This window comes from Myripristis murdjan, chromosome 7, assembly GCF_902150065.1.
Source record: "Myripristis murdjan chromosome 7, fMyrMur1.1, whole genome shotgun sequence".
Lineage (NCBI taxonomy): Eukaryota > Metazoa > Chordata > Actinopteri > Holocentriformes > Holocentridae > Myripristis > Myripristis murdjan.
This window is the reverse complement of record NC_043986.1, coordinates 32288388-32309594: the sequence shown is the minus strand read 5'-3', so window position 1 is coordinate 32309594 and position 21207 is coordinate 32288388. Positions and strand designations below refer to the sequence as shown.

Below are 21207 nucleotides of genomic sequence, written 5' to 3'. Positions count from 1 at the left end.
AAGAAAGAAATATAAATACTGGTGCAAAATATAAGCATACAAGTCTTTTCTCCAGCCATTTGGGCCAAAATCATTGACTTGTACATCAAACATCAGCCTAATTCACTGTCATTTGCCATACACACATCATACACAAGTCCCACACTTTCTTACAAGCAGTACTAAACACACATACACAGACACAAACACACAAATTCTTAAATAGTGTTTTGACCAAGGCTTCTGCCTATTTGAATTCGGCTCTTGGCCTCATAAATACGATTTAGTACCTCTTTCAGGGCATTTTCCAAACTGACGAACTTGCCTCCAACTGGGCCATAAATGCACTAACATTTTTTTTCTGCTTGACCAGTGTGGTTACTCAACTGAGATGGAATGGAAGCATAGAGATTTTTTTTTCTGTGATGTTGGTTTTTGTGTGTTGATCTTGACCATACATCACCACCATCACTATTACATCCATCATACTTTGACAATTGGTCTAAAGTCAGTGTACTTACTCTAGATTCATTAAATATCACATGAAAAAGGAACCACTGCTTCTCCTGCACCAGCATGCTCTGACTTGGCTCATACAATTGCAGTCATTAATTGCTCAGGATCTTGTGAATTTTGCTGCATCATATCTTAGTGCACCTCAAGACACAGCCCAGAAACCCATGTAACAAGTTTGCAACTTGATAATCTATGCTGCCTTACTTTGTAGCACATTTTAGTAAACTGTTGTAGCATAAACCCCTTTCTTTCTCCTTCACCCCATTAGGACTCGTATGGGGACACGCCGCTCCATGACGCCATTGCCAAAGACTTTCGCAACATCATTGAGATCCTGGCTGTGGTGCCCAACATCGACTTCACCCAGCAGAACAACCGTGGCTTCAACTTACTGCATCATGCCGCCCTCAAAGGGAACAAACTGTGAGTACAGATTCAGCTTTAGAGACATTACACTGATTTGAAACATGCTCAAATTTTATCACTCAAATCTGGATGAGTTTGAACTTGAGCCGGTCAGCCACTCGATCTGAGCAGAGACTGGCAGTAGGCATGGTTGCCAAGTGTGCGTTCCCCAAATCCAGCTGGTCGTGAGAGGCGTGTTCCACAAAACCCAACAGCTTGTCAAGTGTCTGTGCCTCGACGATGCAAGACAGGAATCTGCAAAAGCAAGTGGCTGAAGTGTGTCTTTTCACTCTTTCCACTCTTTTCACACCCTGTGCAGTTGCGTAGTGTGTCCCCAGCCATCGAGAAGTGCTTTTTGAGAGTTGACGTGCGTGTGTCTGAGTATGTGTTTGCTGGAAATGACTGTTTTGAGTGTGTAAGAAACTCCCCCATGTGCTAGAATGAGGACTGCAAGGTCAACAGTTAAGAGCTCATGTCCCACACAGCTTCTGCTGTCAGGAGTCTGGTATCTTAAAACAGTCAGGAACACCATGTCAGTCATCTCTCTCCCTCGTTCTCTCTTCCTACACATTGATTTGTCTTTTGACCGTTTTCCCAAAACTGCAATAGATGCAGTAGATGACCAAGAAAAATCTCCACTTTTTGATTCATGAGGGGGACATAAATAATTTTTTTCCTGACACCAGTTGTTGACAATACCTTTAGAGGAGTAATTTGTTCTACGTATTTTTCATTTTCAAGACTTAGCAGGTTTTATCATCACAATGAGTGTTACACGTTCCAGATACCACCATGCTAACTAACCAGTTCTTATTTTGTTTATTTCAAACAAACATAAAAGATATGAACGTATCACTGCCCTAGTGAGCCACTGCAGTTTTTTTCATTTTTCATTTGTAAATTCATCAGTAGGTCCAACATTCATCAACCTATCAACAACTGCCACAATGCCACTTTCACACAGACAACAAACATACCCTGTCTCATTAATCATTGAAGAATAGAGCCAAGACAAGGAAATGTGTACTCAAGGTGAGGAACATTTTTGTAATTAGCCTCTAATGATTTTTGATGTCAGATAAATTAGTGCAAAGTTTGCTTAACACCAGCAGACCGCAGTCTTATATTTCTGAAAATGGCTGGTGTGATAATTCACTGCATCCCGAAATCATTTTTTCATCCATGGCACACCAGGACAATGTTAATTCCAAGCCCTTTTTCTGTATGCCGTAGCATTTGTCTCATCAAAGATTTACAAATGGACCAGCGTTCATGAACTGGATATAGCCTGCATTGAGTCACTATTGTGTTATAGCAAGTGGTGATTGAGAGTAGCAGACAGACATTTATTTATATGAAAATTTGCAGGTTATTATAGCCTTTTGTATTGTTGTAGGTGCTCCTCATTGAAACCCTTTGAGCAAGTGGAAGATAGGTTAGTTTGTTTTGGTGTCTAATGAAGCGCCGGAGGCCACATATCTCGGCAGCCTGACTGACGCTTGTCACAAAGGCTCCAGTCTCTTCTGACTGGGTGCTGAGGCTAGGTGACACTGGAGGCACTTAATCACCAGCTGAGCCCTGACTGGGCAGTGACCAGGACAGCAACACAAGCAGCACATGGCCGAATGTTCTCATGATGATAAGGTTTCATCCTTAAAATGTGACTGTTATCTGTGGCCCCTTTTTGGTATGCCACTGTCGTCCTCTGTCCGTGTTGCATCACATCATCCCACATTCCCACATGTCCTGAAATGCCTGGAAAGTTACAGAGAAATGTTTTAGTGTTTGATAAGGAAAGCAAGAAAATACAGAATGAAAAAATCAAATGGATACAGGTTCTACTTAGAAGCAATTAAATATATACATCATCCTATATATAATTCTATATTACTACACATATTACTTGTATTATAAAGTGTATTCATGCTGTAAACATTCAACAGAAATTATTCACAAAATATGTAGATAATTATATATTAATAATAAGCATAACTTGTAACATTTTTGTAAAAAAAAAAAAAAAAAAGAAATCCAAATATTTTAAGAAAAATATTACTTTTGGTCCATTTGGTATCATTTATCCATGACTTTAAACCAATCTGTACTGTTGTGCATATGTGCTGAGACATAATTTTCAAAGTCCTTTGCTGTCTTACAATGCCCTCAGAAAACCATTTAAATGGAAACATACTAATATTAAGAGCTGAAAACTTAACCAGTTGGATAAAGTGAAAAATTCAGCCAGTTTGGTAAGATTGTGCCTCATGTTTCTAGTGCAGTTTCCTTTATGCATTCTCTAGAAACAATAGTCAGCCCACTGTCAAATTGATGTATCAGCTTCTGACGTCTTCCCTGCATTATTCTGATGTAGTCTGGAGAGCATTTCAATGCCGGGCCTCCGTGGTAATAATCCCAGTGGAAGGCCTATACATCGGACCTACTGTGACATGATGCCTTTTACAACTCTCAGCCAGTTTACAGTCTTAGACCTATAGACTACATCGGGCAATGTGTGTGTGCTATCTGGATATAGATATGGTAAGATATATATTTTTTTGCTGTCCACCAAATCTAGTGGCAATAATCCTGTGTCTTCATGCACAGGTTTTATATCCCCATATGAACGAACCATTTCAATTATCCATTCTCAAACTGTAACACCAAAACCATGTAAAGGAAAATGGTCGCTGAAAAATGCCAACCTCACAGTAACTTTCTACCTTGGAACGATTCCATTTCATTCAGTTTTCAGGGAGAGACTTTTCAGGTCAAGTGTCTTATGTAATTAGATGGATAATATCCTGGAAAATTCTATTCCTTGGAGTGTGGAGCCCTGTTATTACCATCAGAGAAGAGTAGATTACCATAGCCTGAAGTTGAGGATTTTAAGCCCTGTTACTACAGCGTTGTTTGCCTGAAATCTCCATCATCTCCTTAAGATTTTCACTCACAATTTTGACTGAAAGCTAAAAATTTCCATGCGTAACCATAAGTGAGCTATATCTTTCTCCTGATAGAAACGCCTCAAAGTTCAGAACTTATTTAGTCCCTCCCTATCCAGCTTTCTTATAAAAGTGACTTATATTTGCTCATCACCACAACGATCCCCTTTCTCACGGATGTAGGGACTCGCTCAAATTGTAGCTACCCGCCAAAAAAAAAAGAAAGAAAAAAATTAAAAAATAAATCATTCTCCACACATTGATAGTCCCTTACTCGTATGGTTTATGGGTGTGAGTGTTGACTGAGCACAGAGAGCATACAGTCGACAAGTAATACAGCACAAGAGAGAGGAAAAAGAAGGGTAGTTGGGACTGCAGCAGACAGTCATTTAATAAATGGCAGATCTGTTCTGGCAAGCGTCATATGTGCAGTGCTGAGAGTTCAGGCAGCTCTCCCCAGCATTCATTTAGCCTGACATCGCCGCTGCACCGAAGGCAGTAACACTGAAGATTAACAGTGTTCAAGATTAGTTCAGTTCACCAGTTCACTCATATATCACCAGCAGGCCCTTAGTACATTGATACAATCCAGCCACCAGGACTTTTTTTTTTTTTTTTTTTTTTTTTTTTTAATACAAACCAAGGGATGTAGTGCAGGAAAATTCTCAGTTTAGCCTTCATTTTATTTGTGGAATTGTTTTTTCCCACATTTTAAACCTGGCCTAAACCTTACCAGTGTCAGTTTTTAAGTGTTAAGTGTTATAAGTTATTTTTTGTTTTTTGGACATCATGTGCCTGAAAAGTACATGAAACATGTGATGGGGGGAGCAGAGGAGAACAAGAGGCTAGCCACAACATTACTTGTCAGCTATCTTATAGTACTTTTTGTACTGCATGTGTTAAATGAAGAAGAGCGATGGCAGACTCAAGCTTCCCTCTCTTCAGTAGCTGCTGCTGCTCTGACATGGAGTGAGACAGGAAGTGCAGAGGTTGTGTGATCTTTCTGGATGTTGATAACCGGATAAAAACAACAACAGCAACAAAACTGTTTTATGCAGTACTGTTATCTATATGCACTCAATAGTCATATATGCATTTTAGTTTAGGAAAGCGACACTTGTCAAGTTATGTTAAACCTTTTTTGAGTAGAGTGTTAGCTGGGGGGAAGTCCAACTCAATGGCAGGAGGCTAACAGTTAGCATTTGGAGCATCCAGCCAGTATCCAGCACTCAGTAACAATGAGAGGAAGAGAGCACCACTACTGTCCTACACAACAGCTAGGGGGGGTTTTCTGTGTGTAGCCCTGAAATTAGTTTGCATCCATAAAAGTGGATTCTTAGTTTGCTTGTGTTTGGAATTCCTCTCCAGCCACTGCATTCCTTTGTTTTTTGTGATAGAAAGATGAGCCTGTTTTGTTTATTAGGGTATTTATTTAGTTTGTGAGGAAATGGAAAAAGAGGGCTCTAGGCCGAGCTCACCAACTATCCTGGGAAGGAGGAGGGGGAGGCAAGGCAGATGGCCAATTTTCTTCTGGAATTTTCTGCTTGATGGAATAGACAAGCAGCTGAAGAGGGTGGCAAGTTCGATTGTTATTTACTAGCATAGAATGAAAACTACATGCCCATGGCCATATTTCTCTGTCTTTGCCATCATATTGCCTGCTCTTTTCCGTGGTTTCTTTCTTTAACCAGGTTGTTTTTTTTTTCTGGCAACCTCCTCCTCCTCCTCTCCTTATTTCCTCTTTCCCTCTGTGGGTCACATTGTGTCTGTGACTCTGTCCTCCTTGTATAATGTAAACAGCCCAACTCCCCCAGGCTACCAGCCAAAGGCCTAACTGACACACACCAACTAGACCTTGCAGCACACACACACACACACACACACACACACACAGAGCTAATTATACGATTTCTCAAAAAGCACTTCTCTCACTTTCATTTTCAAAGTGAAAATTACTCTCAGTCGCGGCACTGTTTCTTTTGCCTTTATGAAGCTTTAATTAAGACATAAGTTCCAAAAAAAGGAATGACTCGACATCCCAGAAATAACCAAATGATAAATTCGGTCTCCAGCAAAAGTCATCAGCAGCTCACCCCAGATGCCCTGAAGCTGTTATGTAGGAAGACTTGTTAGCACAGGGCCGCCTCGGAAACGTCAGCGCAGGTTTGAATATTTATGAACACGCAGGAGTAGCAATTATGGAAATTATTGTGGGACGTGAGGCAAAGTGGGAGACAGAGGTAAGTGAAAACTAGCAGAGTTCTAATCCAATCACTGGAGCTACATCAGACCGAAGAGGGCGGGGTATATAGGCTATGGAGGAGGCGTTTGGGTGACGCAGTTGTAATTAAAAAGACATGAAACACACACTCACTCACACACAAGTGTTCTCCCAAGTCAGCTGCATTGCAGGTACTAATGACCTCCATGTCTCCCCAACAGCATTCATCCTTAACAAGGCAGCCTAGAGGGCATCCTGATCATATGTGAACACACATGTAACACAGCATCCTATACTCTCGCCAGCCTGTGCCCCAGTAATGCATCTGAAAGGTGCTGCTAATGAGCCTGTGAACTCTGTAATTTGTTTGCTGTCATAAATGAAAGCGAACCGTGTTGCTCGCATGCAGAAATAATTGCATCGCTCCACTTGGCGCCACAGTACAAGGAGCTTTTACACTGAGAAACAAGGTAAACAGCAGCTAGATGGAGGAAATAAGAGAACTGGCGTGTAAATAACTAAAGATGGTTCATAATTCATATTGACAGTGCATAACAAACTTAAGTCTTATCAGTGGTGTTTTAATTTGTTTGATAGCTGAAGAAAATAATAATACTACTAATAATAGTTTATTTATATAGCACCTTTCATATGGGGGGTGTAGCTCAAAGTGCTTTACAATGAAGTGAAAAAACTAGAGCATAAAACAGGCAATTTAAAACAAGTGCAAATACTGCGCAATAAAACCAGGCGATCATTTGAAAAACAAAGAGTAGAGACAGCAAAACAAATGCCATTACATGTTACATACAAGATACATAAAATGTAGAGAATTGGAAATTGGAAATGATGTAAATTAAGATATAGAAACAGTAAAATAGGTAGAAACAAAGGAAGACAAAAATGTAAAACAAAGGAGGACATAAAAACAATAAAATATGTAAAAGAACAAAATAAAAGAATAAAACAAAGGAAGCGTTGGTTAACAGCAGTGTTTAATAAATAAGTTTTCAGTTGTCTTTTAAAATGTTCACAGTCTGAATCTCTTATTGCCTCAGGGAGGGAATTCCATAATTTTGGTGCATAATTAAAAAAGGCTGAACTGCTGATTTTCTTATTTATATGATAGTTTGATCTAAGAGACCATGAAGGATTATAAAATGGCAAAGAATTAGCAATGTAGTCCGGTCTTAACCCATTGAGAGCCTTATACACAAGTAGAAGAACTTTAAAATCAGTCCTAAAAGACACAGGGAGCCAGTGCTGATGTGCTCTCTCTTTCTGTCTGGTGGCAGAGATCATGAATCGTGATGTTTTGGTATGAATGAGCAAACGGTGGAATGTTATTTTTCATTTCGTTGTGATTATGGCTTAAGACAAAAACTGAATGTCGAGGGAGAAGCTACAGCAAAGCATTGTATGCATCCCTTGTTTGGCACCCAGCTCCACAAGGGACACAAGCATCCAGCAGTTTTCCAAAAGGTGAAATACAGCAGAGCTAACATCAACATTAGTCTGGCTAACAGCCATCGAACGGCTTGGGTCACTTCGCACCAAAACCTTCCTCAGTGACATGCAGCTTCCCGGGCGCTCACTAAGGCTGTCGGCCTCAATTTCACACATCATAAAGCAGGCCTGGTCACGGCGCAGAGGACAGCTCGACTGTGCAGCCCAGCCCCGTACCACAGTATCAGCCTAAAAAAAAAAGTTCTGTTAGTCTGATTTCATAGAAATGACCTCATCCTGCAACTGGACATCTTCTCTTCAAATCAGAGCTGACGTCTTGTAGTATAACAAAATTAGATAGATGCAAGAGAGGCTGGCTGAAATTTTTGAGCTTGATCTATTCTGAATAGTGTCATAACCTGTGCAGCAATTGCAGTATCCCTTTTTGGCCCAGTATCATATGTAGGAAGAGGAGCTCGAGCCGCATTAAAGTGGCCATGCTGCATGGATTATAGTGATTTATGATTGTGGAGGGTTTGAGAATGCAGTAATGTATAACACCATGAAGGGGGTGAGGGGATGTAAAATCAAGGGCCAATCCTTTAATGTAGGTTAGGCTGGCATTAGAGCAACATCAATACTAGGGGGAGTAAAAAAATTCCGATATCAATTTATCAGCTGATACATACTTAAACACACATTTTTTTTAAACTTTTAAACACATATGTAATGGAGACAGGATATTTTACAGTTCAGCAGTAAACTTTAATATCCAAAATGACACAAGCGCACTGATGTTAGTAAGTAATAAGTATATACGCCAACATCGATACATCTGTTAGGCCAATATCAAGGTTAGTTGTTGGTAAAAGCTTGAGGGTGGCTAATGGCACAGCGCTGGCCTGCCATGTTGTAGCCAGGCGTCTTCTCTCTTGTTCCAGCAGCTGTATAGCAGCACATAAAGCTTCTGTGCAACATGACACAGGGAAAAAAATGGCACAGGGATCGTACTGTGTTGCTATATGTGATCTCAAATAAGGAGGAAAAACTGCTTTGCACCAGAGCTACTAGCTACTTTCCATGTGCCTTCCCTGGCTTTGCTCATTTTACACTGTGTGCTTTGTTATTTGGGTAAATTACATTATGGTGTGTCAACCAGGGCTCGATGATATGATAAAAAAAAATAATATTGCAATTAATTTTGCAGAGATTGCAGTATGAGTCACGATTTTAATAGGACTGATCATTTTTGCATTCTAATTTGCATTTTCACTGAAAAAGCTATTAAAATGATGATGGTGTCATTTTTGCTGGGATGCTTTGTCACACATTTTGACAGTGATCACATTTAAAGACAAATATCAGCACAGAAGATCTGCTGCCAGTTTCTGTCTAAAAATGTCACTTATCAGCCCACAGAAAATGATTCTGTCTCAATCTTACATGAGAAGGTACAAGAATTTATATGTTTAGTGTTCTTCACATTTGGTTATGCTGCATATCAGGCTGTATTCAGCAGCCTGCAACAGGGTGAGATGTTGCACAGATAAAAGCCTGCGGTTAATGATCATAGATAGTTATTCTTTATCTAGTGTTGATCACACTGTGTTCTGTGCTGCTTGTCCCCTCGCAGGGCCACAGAGAAGATCCTGGCCAGGGCGCGGCAGCTAGTCGATGTTAAGAAGGAGGACGGCTTCTCTGCGCTGCATTTGGCCGCCCTCAACAACCACCGTGACGTCGCCGAGATCCTCATCAAGGAGGTGAGCTGAGGACAGGATGAAATCAGAGCACCAACAGCTTGTTAAAAGGCATTAGCATGTAATAAATGGCAGCCATTAAAGGTTTTGGATTTTTTTTATTTCACCATGCAATGACCGGTTTCCTTCCACTGCATGTCCGCTTGAAGATTAATTCACAACAGCATTGGTAGTGGTACAATATGCCTCATTCTCTCTTACACAGTCGACTGACTTCATCATCTGAAGTTGATCTTTTTCTCATATTGCCATTTTGTAGTTAAGGGGCTTCGTTACAATCTAATTTCATCTCGCTTCACTTATAAATTGGATGGATTTTCCAGCTTTGTTTGGCTTTTAAGTTGGTCAGATAGCATTAATAAAGTCTTGAAATCTTAACTTTGGCTGTAGACTGATTTCCTGTCATTTCAATAGCATCCAGTCTCCTCACTGTCTGACTGCCACCCTGATTTTGAAAGGAATTTACGCCTAGTAGTTGAGGGTCAATTTACCAAATGACAAATGATCCATCAAACAGATCTGTGTATGAAACAAGCTAATTGGCACAGCTTCATTTGCATTTGCCTTAGACAACAGGGCGTGTCTTCCAGTTTTTATTCTAAAGCCTTGTTGATTGAAGTTTGATCGTTGAAAGAGAATACACAAATTAATTACACATATGATCAGTGATGTGGATTTTTTTTCTATTCCTAGAATAAACTGGGCACTTCATGTTGCACCAGGAAGCAAACTTTAGGATCCAAGCCAGCTTTCTCACCAGCTTTCCCCAACTCTCCATTGTTTTAGAGAACAACAACAAGAAAAACATACAGAGTTGTACCCATCCCTGTGATTCCAGAGGTTTCAGACACTCCATGTAACAGCGTCGTTTCTCCTATTGTTTTCTCGCTTTGCCCTCCTCTCCCTCAGGGACGCTGTGACATCAACATCCGCAACAACCGCAACCAGACGCCGCTGCAGCTGGCAGTGACGCAGGGCCACGGCGACCTGGTGCAGCTGCTTGTGGCCGAGGGCGCCGACGTCAACATGGAGGACGAGGACGGTGACACGGCCATGCACGTGGCTCTCAGCCGCCCTCAGCTAGCCAACACCATGCTCAGCCCTGCCGTGGGAACCAGCAGCACCGAGGAAGGGGGCGAGGGATCCTCCTCCTCTCCCTCATCACTCTACTGCAGGGTGAGCACGGAGAGCCAGGCAGGGAGGGAGGGAGGGAGGGATGGTGGTGACTCGTTACTCAGAAACAGTAATATCTGTAATATTTGTTTCTCTGTATTGGCACCTGCAATACCTCTAGAAGAGCAACTTCACTATCCCTAAGGTTTTTGGATGATTCAGTATCAGTCTGAATTTACAGGGCTTGATACACAAATTAATTTTTTCTTTCTTTCAAAAATAGATTGATTTGGAACCTGAAAAGTTGGTTCCCAGCTGGAACCAAGAAATAGTACAACCCTAGTGGGAACTATTATGACAAGAGTGAGCATGTATTATTCTACAGGGAAAGATGGAGATGATGGAGAAGGTGAAGAGTGTGCAGTGGCTTGCCAAAGAAGCAAAACTGCTGCTTTCAATTTTGACATTTACTGAATTTCAGGAAAAGATGTAAAGGAGTACTAGAGAAAATAAATTGTATTTATAAAATTAATTGTATATCGAAGGGTTGGTGAAGGTTGTTTCGATAGGACCCAGGATTAAATTAAAAAAAAAAAAAAAAAAAAAAAAACTGAAGGAGGAGTACATAGACTCCAAAAAGGACTCAGTGAAAAGTGGCACTAGACAGTGGGCAAGTATTATGAACTCCTAAATGGCATACTGGAGCAGCAAACCAGTGGATGGGCTGAATTCAGCCACAACATTTCATGAGGCAGTGGCCAGAGACCTGGTGGCACCTCTGTCACCGTGGTTCCACACCAAATTGGTGCAAATGTGGGCCGGTTCGCTAGTTAGCACCTCGGTTCCAAGAATTCAAGTGGAACTAGCTCAAGAACCAGAACTGTTATGGTTGGAAAAAGTCAACTAAAATAGTTGATTAAATTGAAATTTAAGGGTCACGAGAGACTGAATGTGGGAAAGAAGTGTAAAGAAAAACTGATGAGTTAAGTCAGAGGGATGAGGTCAGTGTCGACTGAATAGGGACAGTTAAATTAATAGTAAGAGAAAGATTGCAAAATAATTCTGGAGACAGGGTGAAGTATAAAATGAATGTTGGACATTGGGGTAAAAACAGGTCAAAGGAAGAATTAATGAGGAGGGAAAGGGGAAGCAGGAGGAAAGCAGAAGAGAGGGCAGGGCATGTAGACGTAAAGGTGTTAGGGTATTGTAACAGGTGGTTAACTGAGGAGAAAGGACTTGGCTTTTTTTTTTTTCAAATAAACATACAGGTGTCTTTTAAAGTGGCAGGGTTAGTTGAGGAGAAAGGACTTGGCCTTATTCCATGTGAACGTGCAGGTGTATATAGTGAAGGGGGTTAATTGAGGAGAAAGAAGTTGGCTGTATTTCAAGTAAACATAAAGGCGTTTGGGTATAGTGAGGGGGTTAATTGAGGAGAGGAGGGGTGGTGGCCTGATCCTTTGCCATAGAAAGGATCAGATGAACGTGAAAGGGAAGTAGTAAATAAAGCTGGAGGTGATTACGCAGAGTGAGAGGGTATCTGAGGAGAAAGAACTGGTCTTCACTGTGAAGATAGTCCAAGACAGATGGGGTTCAAAAGGGGTTAAATGAGGAGATGTTGAGTTGGGGCAGCAGAGAAGAAAGATAAAGCGCAGATTACAGTTGCAATGACGTCCTCTGCAGAAAACTATTAAAAAAGTATTATACAGCCGGCATGAATTTCTGGATTTTAGCTGAGCTCTAAGATCATTTCTCAACAATTAGGATTTATATTCTAACGGCCAAAGATTACTGGATCTTTTTTCGCCTTTAATCGCATATTGCGGCTTTATGAGGGAGCACGAGCAAGAGATTGAGGATGATGGTATAGTGAATGGAAAGAGAGTGTGACGAAGAAATGAAGGAGAAGGGGAAAGGGAAAAGGATTTGGAAAAGATGATCCCTGTCCGTGATAAATGTAGCAATTTTGTGTAAATGCACACATATTTTTTCCCCAGAGGATGTCTTGCAGCATGGTAATCTTGACGATTTTGATTGGGCCACCCTACATTAGGTCAAGTATTCTGAAAGAAGTCATGTAGGGTTAATCCAAAGAGGGTTGAGCTACCAGTCTTCCCTGTATACTGATACCATAAAGGGACATGCTGACTTTTTGAAATTAGTTTTTCTGTTAAAAGCACCTCCCATTTTCTGGAGGAAAAGATCACATATTGGCACCTCAGCCAACCAAAACGCAGCATTGTTGGCATTCATCACGTAAAGAAATGGGCACTGACAATGAGCGGGGTTTTACCTTGCAGCATTCATTATTTTAATGAATTTTAATGAATGCTAAAACTGCTCACCAAACCATTTTAGAATAGCTGAAGAATAAATATGACTTTTAAGTGTAGCAAAACACCTAGCGAGGAAATTAACAGATTAAAATTCAAAATGCCACAACATCTCTTTCTCCCGGGGCCAATTAAGTCAGATTCACACTTATACACTCCTGCCTCTCAATGAGCCAGGCAACACAAAATTCAATTTTCCTCATGAACAGGCCTTGACTCTCTGCTTTACGAGCAGTTTGATTACTGTTACGTGTGATTCTTCTGCGGTCGGTGCCGATGTGATGGCACTGCTGAAGAGCGTCCTTTAGAGCCGACATGACCGCAAAGTCTGCAGCTCCCCTCAACAGCATGGGCACCTGCCAAGCCAGGCACATGCACCCATGGACGTGGCCAGACTTAAGTGCTAAAGTCTGTTTTGGCCAGTGTCTGCAGATGGGTTACTGGGGGAGTTCTGCAGTGCTGATTAGATTTGGTTTTGTACATGAGCCTGAAGCACAGTGCACAGGGTTAAGTTCAATTATCTTTTGGTTGTTTACCAGCGACGGTGTCCTTGACTCCAACAAGGTATCCTGAACTACCATTTCCATGGAAGGATTGGTCCTTAGCTTTAACGATAGTCGAGTCACAGAATTAATGGTTATTCCAGGTACCACTGCCATGTTGTTTTCCCGTCAGTGGGATCAGAGGTGATTGTAGTACAACGCTCCCTAGTAATCTTGTTTGCTCTAACTCCGACTTAATCTCTCTTTCTTCATCTTTCCCATGCTCTCTCTCCATCACTCTGCACCTACAGCTGAGTGGCACAGGTCTCCTGGGGAATACCGAGCTGAGCGTCGGTTCGGCCATCGCCTGTTTTCTAGCGCAGGAAGGGGCTGACATTAACTACGCCAACCACAAGGGCAAGAGTCCCCTGGACCTTGTGGCGGACAGCGCCGTGTTGCAGCTCATCAAGAGCTTCTCCGAGAAGCACAGGTACTTGGTCACAAAGGCAGTATCTCAAACTGATAGTATTTTCTCTCGTCAGTTTCAGGGATGCCTTCAGAAATTATTGCTAATCATTTTATTGTGGTAAACCAAAAACGTAGAGTTCTAAAGCTGTGTATATTTTCAGACACATCTTTTTTTTTTTTTTTTTTAAATTAAACACAGCTTTGTAGAGGAGATCATATGGAAGAAGTGTGATGTGATGCTACATGGGCATACATAGCTTAAACAAGGAAGAGGAGAGAAGTTGGTTGTAGTTTTCTTTGATTGTAAAGAGTCAGTATGTCGACTGTACTGTGTTGTTGAGATATTTGTTTGAGTTATGTGTGAGTTCCCCCGGCTAACGCTCAAAGTTTGAGTCTGATGATGTGTAGCAGAATTTTTACAGCCTGTAATGGCATTAAAAAAAATGTTGACAGTTTAAACAAAAAAAAAAAAAATCAGTGGTAGACTTGTGTTGGTCTACGCTCTTGTCAGCAGTGACAATGGTAGCTGGCAGGCGCCTGAAAGCCATATCAGATTTTTCGAAATGGGTCAGCTATCCCTTTAAAAAGGCAGAATAGTGTTTTAGATCTTTCGTTCCCCCTCCTGAGCACCTTTCCCATCCTCAGTAGATGCTGTCCATGTCTTTGTTTGGTGGGTCATTATGTGTGTTTGGTGTCCCTCAGATTGCAGCGTCTGCAGGCCATCACGTGTGGGCAGGGTCTCAGCAGCGCCAGCCTGCGGCGGGTGCACACAACGCCGAACACCATGACCAACCTGGTTCTTCCCACCCCGCCGGGGCCCAGCGAATGCCTCATCTGCTCGGAGCTGGCTTTGCTCGTTCTCTTCTGCCCCTGCCAGCACAGCGTGGCCTGTGAAGGTGGGTGGGGACATGACAACTGAGAGCACAGGGCTCTTTGTTTTCCCGGGGTGGGATTCAGGTTGTCCAAGGGTAGAACAGGCTGCACTGTTTACAGTCGGCAGATGAAATCCTTTTTTCTGCGTGTCATCCAGAAAGAAAATACACACCGTGTAGCATCCAGCATATGGATTGGAACAAATGGGGAACAATGATGTTTTTTAAATACATTTTTAATACATGCCAAAAATAAAGATGGAGCTACAGAAAAGACTAGACCCTGAAAGCTGAAAGTTGATCAACACTCGTACACCTAGCTCACTGCTCCCCATTAATACTAAGTCAGGTAATAAATTAGTTAAAAATTTCTACACCTTTCCTGCAGCTTTAAGTTTTTACTTTGCTCCGAAAATAAAGCTGTGACAAAAACGTTGCCTTTTTTTATCTCTTCATGGGGTGTTACACAATGTGCAAGTGTTTTCCTTTTCTGTATGTGTGGAGGTGCCTGACTGTCAAGTTTATACAGGCACATGAAAGCCTGCTGTGCTTTTTATTGATGTGTGTTTGGTCTGTGTGCTGCCACGCTGCACTGCTGTGGAAGGAAGTGTGTGTCCGGTGTGTGTTTACTGACTTGATCCTTGTCCTGACAGAGTGTGCCCATCGAATGAAGAAATGCATCAAATGCCAGGTCACAATTACCAAGAAGATCAGACAAGGTAACCCTTTATTAACATTTGTTGTAGTAGTAATATTGTTGTTGGTGTTCTGATTGTTAATACCTTCACTCAGGAGATGAAATGTCTAGCAGGGGCTTTTGGGGTCAATTGGCCTCGACAAGGCAACAGGCGGGTCTTTATTTATGTACGTATGTATGTATTTATTTATTTGTTTATTTGTTAAAAAGGGTCTGTTGATGTTATTGACCCCCCCATAACCACAGTTTGGTTCTATTTGAGTGTACTCTCACTCACAGGTTCAAAAGAATCACTAGAATATCTGCAATGCATTGAATAGCCATGATGAAACTAATAGTAGCTTAATAGCTTTTATTTCTAGATTCACTGAACTTTTGAACTGAGAAAAACATAAGCATTTATGATCTACATGCACTGTTTCAATGGTTTAGTGTTACTTTGTAACTTTGTATTAAGTGTTTGACGTGACTGTTGCTGTTACTGCTGGTTGAAATTGACCTTAAAGAGGAACTAAAGACCAAACCCAAATCTTTGTGCAGCCTGACCTCTAATGGTGAAAGGAAGGGGGCCTGGTCTAGCGACAATTTGTACAAGACTCTACCCCAATCTCAACAAGTGAAAGCCCCCCTCCAGTCAAAAATATGTTTTTCTTTTGTTTCTGTCTCCTAAAATGTCTGACTTTGACTATACTGACTTGTATCTGTGCCACGTTTGTCACTAGACAGGTGTTTTCACAATCTACTGTGTGCATGACCCTAATATCTATTTGCATATTCAGAGATCTGCACATTTAATGAGGGCAATGGTTAGAGTTACATTCAAGGAACTAAGGGATATTTTTTTCCTAGAAGAACCTCTACGTAATATTGATGAGCAGAGATGATTAGTTTTTAGGAGTTTAATAAATGTTTGGAGGCAGATCCAAAAGCCAGATAACAGCACAAAGTGGAGGAGTGTAAGGTGGATTCATTCATTCATTCCTTTGCTTCATTGCTCTCATGCGCCTGATTTCTCCTCCCCAGACCAAACGGAGGTGGACTGCAGCCCCGGCACCGAGAACTCGGAGCAGCACAACCTGCTGGAGCAGCTGCAGTCGCGCTACCGTCAGATGGAGGAGCGGATCACCTGCCCCATCTGCATCGACAACCACATCAAGCTGGTCTTCCAGTGCGGACACGCCTCCTGCATCGACTGCAGCGCCGCACTCAAAACCTGCCCCATCTGCCGGCAGACCATCCGCGAGCGCATCCAGCTCTTCGTGTGAGCCGCCCCTCGTCTCGGATGACAGCTCCACCAAGAGGATCCCGGAGGGCTCTGGAGGGAGAGAAGGCTGGGAGGGGCGGGGTGGGGGGGGGCGCCGTGTGACACTGACCCCCGACACCCTCCCGCTTATTTTTCCCCCCACATCACCTGACCTATCGATCGCTTCACTACATGACGCCGTGCTACAGTTACACCGCAGAGAGAGTGTCGTTCCAGTGTGAGTCGTCTCCCTCCCTGGCAGCGCAGGGCGGGAAAATCATGTTTACGTTCCTCTTGATGTCTCATTTCCAGCCCGACAGGAAGAAGGTGAGGCGAAGCGGCGAGGACGGATGGCGGATGAGCGCACGACACCGCCGCCTTGCTAAACTCTAAATGGCGAGCCAGGGGAAAGTATTTGGAAACAGAAGCTTAATAATGGGGGGGGGGGGCTGCCCCCGCTCCACGCCCCGCCCCTTCTTACAATCCTCCCTCTCTTTGCTGCTTTAAGTGGATGTCTGTTACCCCCACCCCCCCACTCCCCCATCCTTTCTGCCTGTCTTGCCTCCCCGTTTACAAGGCTGCAGAGAAAACAGTCCCACCCCCCGACCCGCTGTGAATTATATTTGCTCTATCATTTGTATCAATCTCTTTGTAATCAGTGTTAGTCTCTGGAGAGGGTGTTGGTATAACTACAGGCTCTCTATATAGTCCCCCACCACTCGTCTGTATGCAAGGGGAAATACACACTATATATGCATGAGTATATGCATATTGTAAAGCTGAAAAAGACTGTGTTGTCATGGGTGATTTATTCTTTTTTTGTTTGGTTTTTTGTTTCTTTTTGGTTACATTTGTGGTTTTTAATGTACCGGTAATTAGTACAGATTTTTATTTATGTGTGAAAGGTGTTATTACTTAGTAATGTCTTTTTTTTTTCCATTTGATGTTTGCTTGGCAAAAAAAAAAAAAAAAATTGTTTCTACTGAAATTCACCCCAAGCCTATGTCCTCTACTCAGGGTATCAAATCATTTAAAAGCACTTGTGATATCCACAAAAGATTGAAGAGCCCTCACACCCAGCGTTTTAGAGCTGTAACAGACCGTTTTTGGTGTGCGCTCACTGAAAAGGGAAGGTCATCGATAACAGATCAAGACAACAGAAGAAACACTCGATGCGCTTTTAGCCCGCAAATCTAATTGTCATCTCTGAAATGAATGTTTCTTCAAAGGAGTCATCGCGCTTTCAAAGCCGTTTCTGCAGCTGAAAATAAAAAAAAAAAAAAAGTAAAAATGTTCCTTGACCCGGACAGCCCTGGTCAGTCAGCGTTGTGTTGAATTTGTGCAGAAAGTCGGACGGTGACCTGCCTCTTTTTCGCTGAAAACCTCGCACCGTCGACCTTCAAACTCATCTGGAGGCGAAAACTGACACTGGACTCATCAGTTTAATGGAAGATGCTCGCATTCTGTTATTTATCCTCAAATGTATTGTAAGATGTTGAATTAGAAGGGCAAAAACTTGTCGTGTCGCATCTGTAGCTAGCCGTCGACCATCCTAGTCAAGTCCGTTTAGGAGACGCCCCCCTTTTCCTTGTCTGGAGTTACAGCAACCATTCTGGATTGTAAATCATCTTCATCCTTTGTAATGTTTCGGTGTGTTTTCTTGAAGGGCTTATGCATATAAGAAAAAAAAAATCCTATCTATTTTAATCTTAATTTAATTTTTTTCTATAATAAAAACTTCCAGAGACAGAAGTTTTTTTTTTTTTTTTGTTTTTTTTTTTTCCACTGTAGATCCCAAATTTTGGGAGAGCCAATGTTACAATGTACATTTGAATGTCACGGGGTGGGGAGAAAAATTTATCCTGTCTCACTCTGCCTTTTTATGCGCAAAGGTTGTAAAGATGTTTAAAGAGAAGGAGACGGAGAAAAAGAGATGTTGTTTTTACCACGAGGTTTACTTTGAGGAAACTACATCAGTGCCAAATCGCATGAGGAGGTGCATGGGAGTGCGCGCCCTAGTTCCTCTAGATACCGTACGCTCAAGCCAGCCAGGCTGATGTGACGTTTAAGGTCTCTGAGCGGCGTCCGCTCAACCAAGACATCACAGCAGCACATTCCTGGTTTGAGATGTGGAGCTTGTACGACAATGTGATAAGATTAGCTTCATAACTTTGTCCTATAGCTGTAGTGCCCTGAATCTGCTCTTCTCTGGAATGAGAGCTGACACTACACTTGGTTCCAAATACAGATATATATATCTATCTATATATATGAAACACTATCAAAGGACAAATTTCAGACAGAAATTACAAGGTTTTAAAGATTGTTGGTGTTCTGTGTTGGCGGCTTCACAGGCAAAGGCAATAACATTTAGAAAAATTGGGAATATTTTTTTTTCTTTTTCCCTGGAAGGTTGCAATGAGGGCCGGGGCCAGAGGGGGTGGGGGTGGGGGGGTTATGTATAGAAACACTATTAAAGCAACAGAGCAGCAAATGTTACTATTGGTGTTTGTACAGTCCAGCTCTCGGAGTTCTGATGTTGGCCTTACTGTCCATTTCTCCTCTGTTGATGTTTTTTTTTTTTTTTCAGTTGTATTCTGTACAAAATATTTTGCAATAAATATGGAACCATTTTCTAATGACTTGCTGTCGAGTGTTTTTCATGCTCAAATGTTCTCTTATGCTCAATAATTGTCATCTCATTTGTTCGCCTGCAGTTCCAGCTCTTACTAATAATGTGTGTGTATATATATATATATGTGTGTGTGTGTGTATATGTGTGTATATATATATAGATAGATAGATAATTGTGGTCATTTTTTTTGTTTTTCTAATACTTCTACTAATACTAATACTTCTAATAATAAGTTTTAAGATTTTTGTTAAAATAATATTGTATCCATTTTTTGGTTACTGTCTTTACTTTTTTCTTAATTTTTTGAATATGATTTTAAAAAGATTTTTAAAATAACATTCCAGTCATTTTTTTGGTTACTTTATTTTACTTTTTTCTTAATTATAAATATAATTTTAAAGATTTTTTTTTCAAAATTTTATGGCATTTTTATGTTTTTTTTTTTGTTACTTTTTCATTAATTGTTCATTTTGAGTCATTCATTTTAATTATTAATTTTCTTGCAAATTGTTTTCATTTTTTAGAAATTTGGTGGCATTTTATGACAATGTTTTGTAATTTTTACTTTTTTAGGCTGATTTTGTGGTAATTATTTTTTTAATCAATCAGTGAATTTGTGCAGGTTTCAAAGGGATAAACATCAGCATATAGATCTATATGTCCATATATCTGGGTGACTACTGCTTGCAGGCTGGAGACCAGCAGCAGCCTTTATGTTAATGTTGCTGTTTGTCAAAGTGAAGAGCACATTTCACCCCCCGCGCCTCCTTGCCCGGACTCTCCAGCTTTACTAAAGAGGATCAGTGGAAGGAAGTGTTCTTTCCATCAGCCTTTCCCTCCATCCTGACGGCTCGGAGAGCTTCAGCCTCAGAGGAGCAGCGCCCTCCTGACCTTTTCCTACCTGGAAACCTCCCACACCCAATCCAAAATGAACATGCCAGTGATTTATTAATGTTCTACATGCTGCACCTCCAACACTGGAGCCCATGGGTGGTCTGGAGAGTCTTGTCTACAACAAATAATATTTGTCATTTTTCAGGTTACTATCTTATATTATTTCTAAATTTTTTTGATCATTTTTTTCAAGTTCAAGCTTTTTTTTTTTTGGTAATTTTGTGGCATTTTTATGGTGATTTTCTTGCAGTTACCTTGTACAGTTTTTTTTTAATTATTATTATTTTATTTTAATTTTGGGACAAAGTAAGAAAGAAATAATATAAATAATATCTCCATGACAAAATATAGAGAAATGAAAATGACTAAACATATAAAACAATTTTTACAAAAAAGAAGAGAAAAGTAAAAAGTAGGGGTAAATAGTGTTGTTATAGTCTACTGTCTGACCCAAATAAGTAAATGAATAAATAAAAATACATAAATAAATAAATGTATCTTCACTGGCCAAAGGAGCAATTTTTAAAATATAGATTTTTGAAAAGAAGGAAAAACAGGTTTCAAGGGATAAAACTACAATAAAATGACCCCATTTGGCCTGGAAGTACCTCAAGGACCACCGAGGGTCCCCGGCCCTCACTTTGAGAACCAGTGCTGTGTAGAAACACACAGTGCTGGGCTGGAGTGGGCAGCGGGGTGGCGGTGCGGCTGGGGAGCCGTGCTGCCTCCACCTAAATGCTGCTGTGTGCCACTTCTTAGTCCTAATTGTCTTACAGAGGGCTTTGGCCGATGACTCAGCACTTCAGCACCAACATCCTCTCCAGGAACAGGAAGAGGAGGAGGAGGAGGAGGAGGAGGAGGAGGAGGAGGAGGGCTCTGCACAGCGGGACAGCCCCACACAGAGACACACAGGGACACACACAGACACCTGATGAATCAAAGCATCCAGGCCAACACAATGACAAGTTCTGCTCCATCACACTGTTTGCTGGGAAAAACAGAGGCACTTTTTATGTTTCTGTATTTCTGCATTTATTTTATTTTTATTTTTATTTATTTTATCTTTATTTATTTATTTTATTTTTTTATAAAACATAAATGTACATAATAGTGATAATAATCATAATAATCATAATAATAATAAGCAGTAGTAATAGTAGTAGTATTGTAGTAGTAGTAGGTCTATCAGAAGGTAATGCAATGTTAT

General features: G+C 41.2%; 1 protein-coding gene across 4 annotated transcripts in view; it reads left to right on the top strand.

Moving 5' to 3' along the window:
• The window catches only part of mib2 (MIB E3 ubiquitin protein ligase 2), a 55165-nt gene extending 36052 nt beyond the window's left edge, over positions 1 to 19113 (top strand). For all 4 annotated transcript variants that reach the window (XM_030055034.1, XM_030055032.1, XM_030055033.1 and 1 more), the window contains 7 exons: positions 764 to 918; positions 9143 to 9269; positions 10176 to 10442; positions 13503 to 13681; positions 14362 to 14555; positions 15185 to 15250; positions 16252 to 19113. In XM_030055034.1, the coding sequence (XP_029910894.1) occupies positions 764 to 918; positions 9143 to 9269; positions 10176 to 10442; positions 13503 to 13681; positions 14362 to 14555; positions 15185 to 15250; positions 16252 to 16493 (1230 nt within the window). In that variant the 3' untranslated portion in view covers positions 16494 to 19113. The remainder of the gene's footprint in view (positions 1 to 763; positions 919 to 9142; positions 9270 to 10175; positions 10443 to 13502; positions 13682 to 14361; positions 14556 to 15184; positions 15251 to 16251) is intronic.
• Positions 19114 to 21207: the final 2094 nt, after the last annotated feature.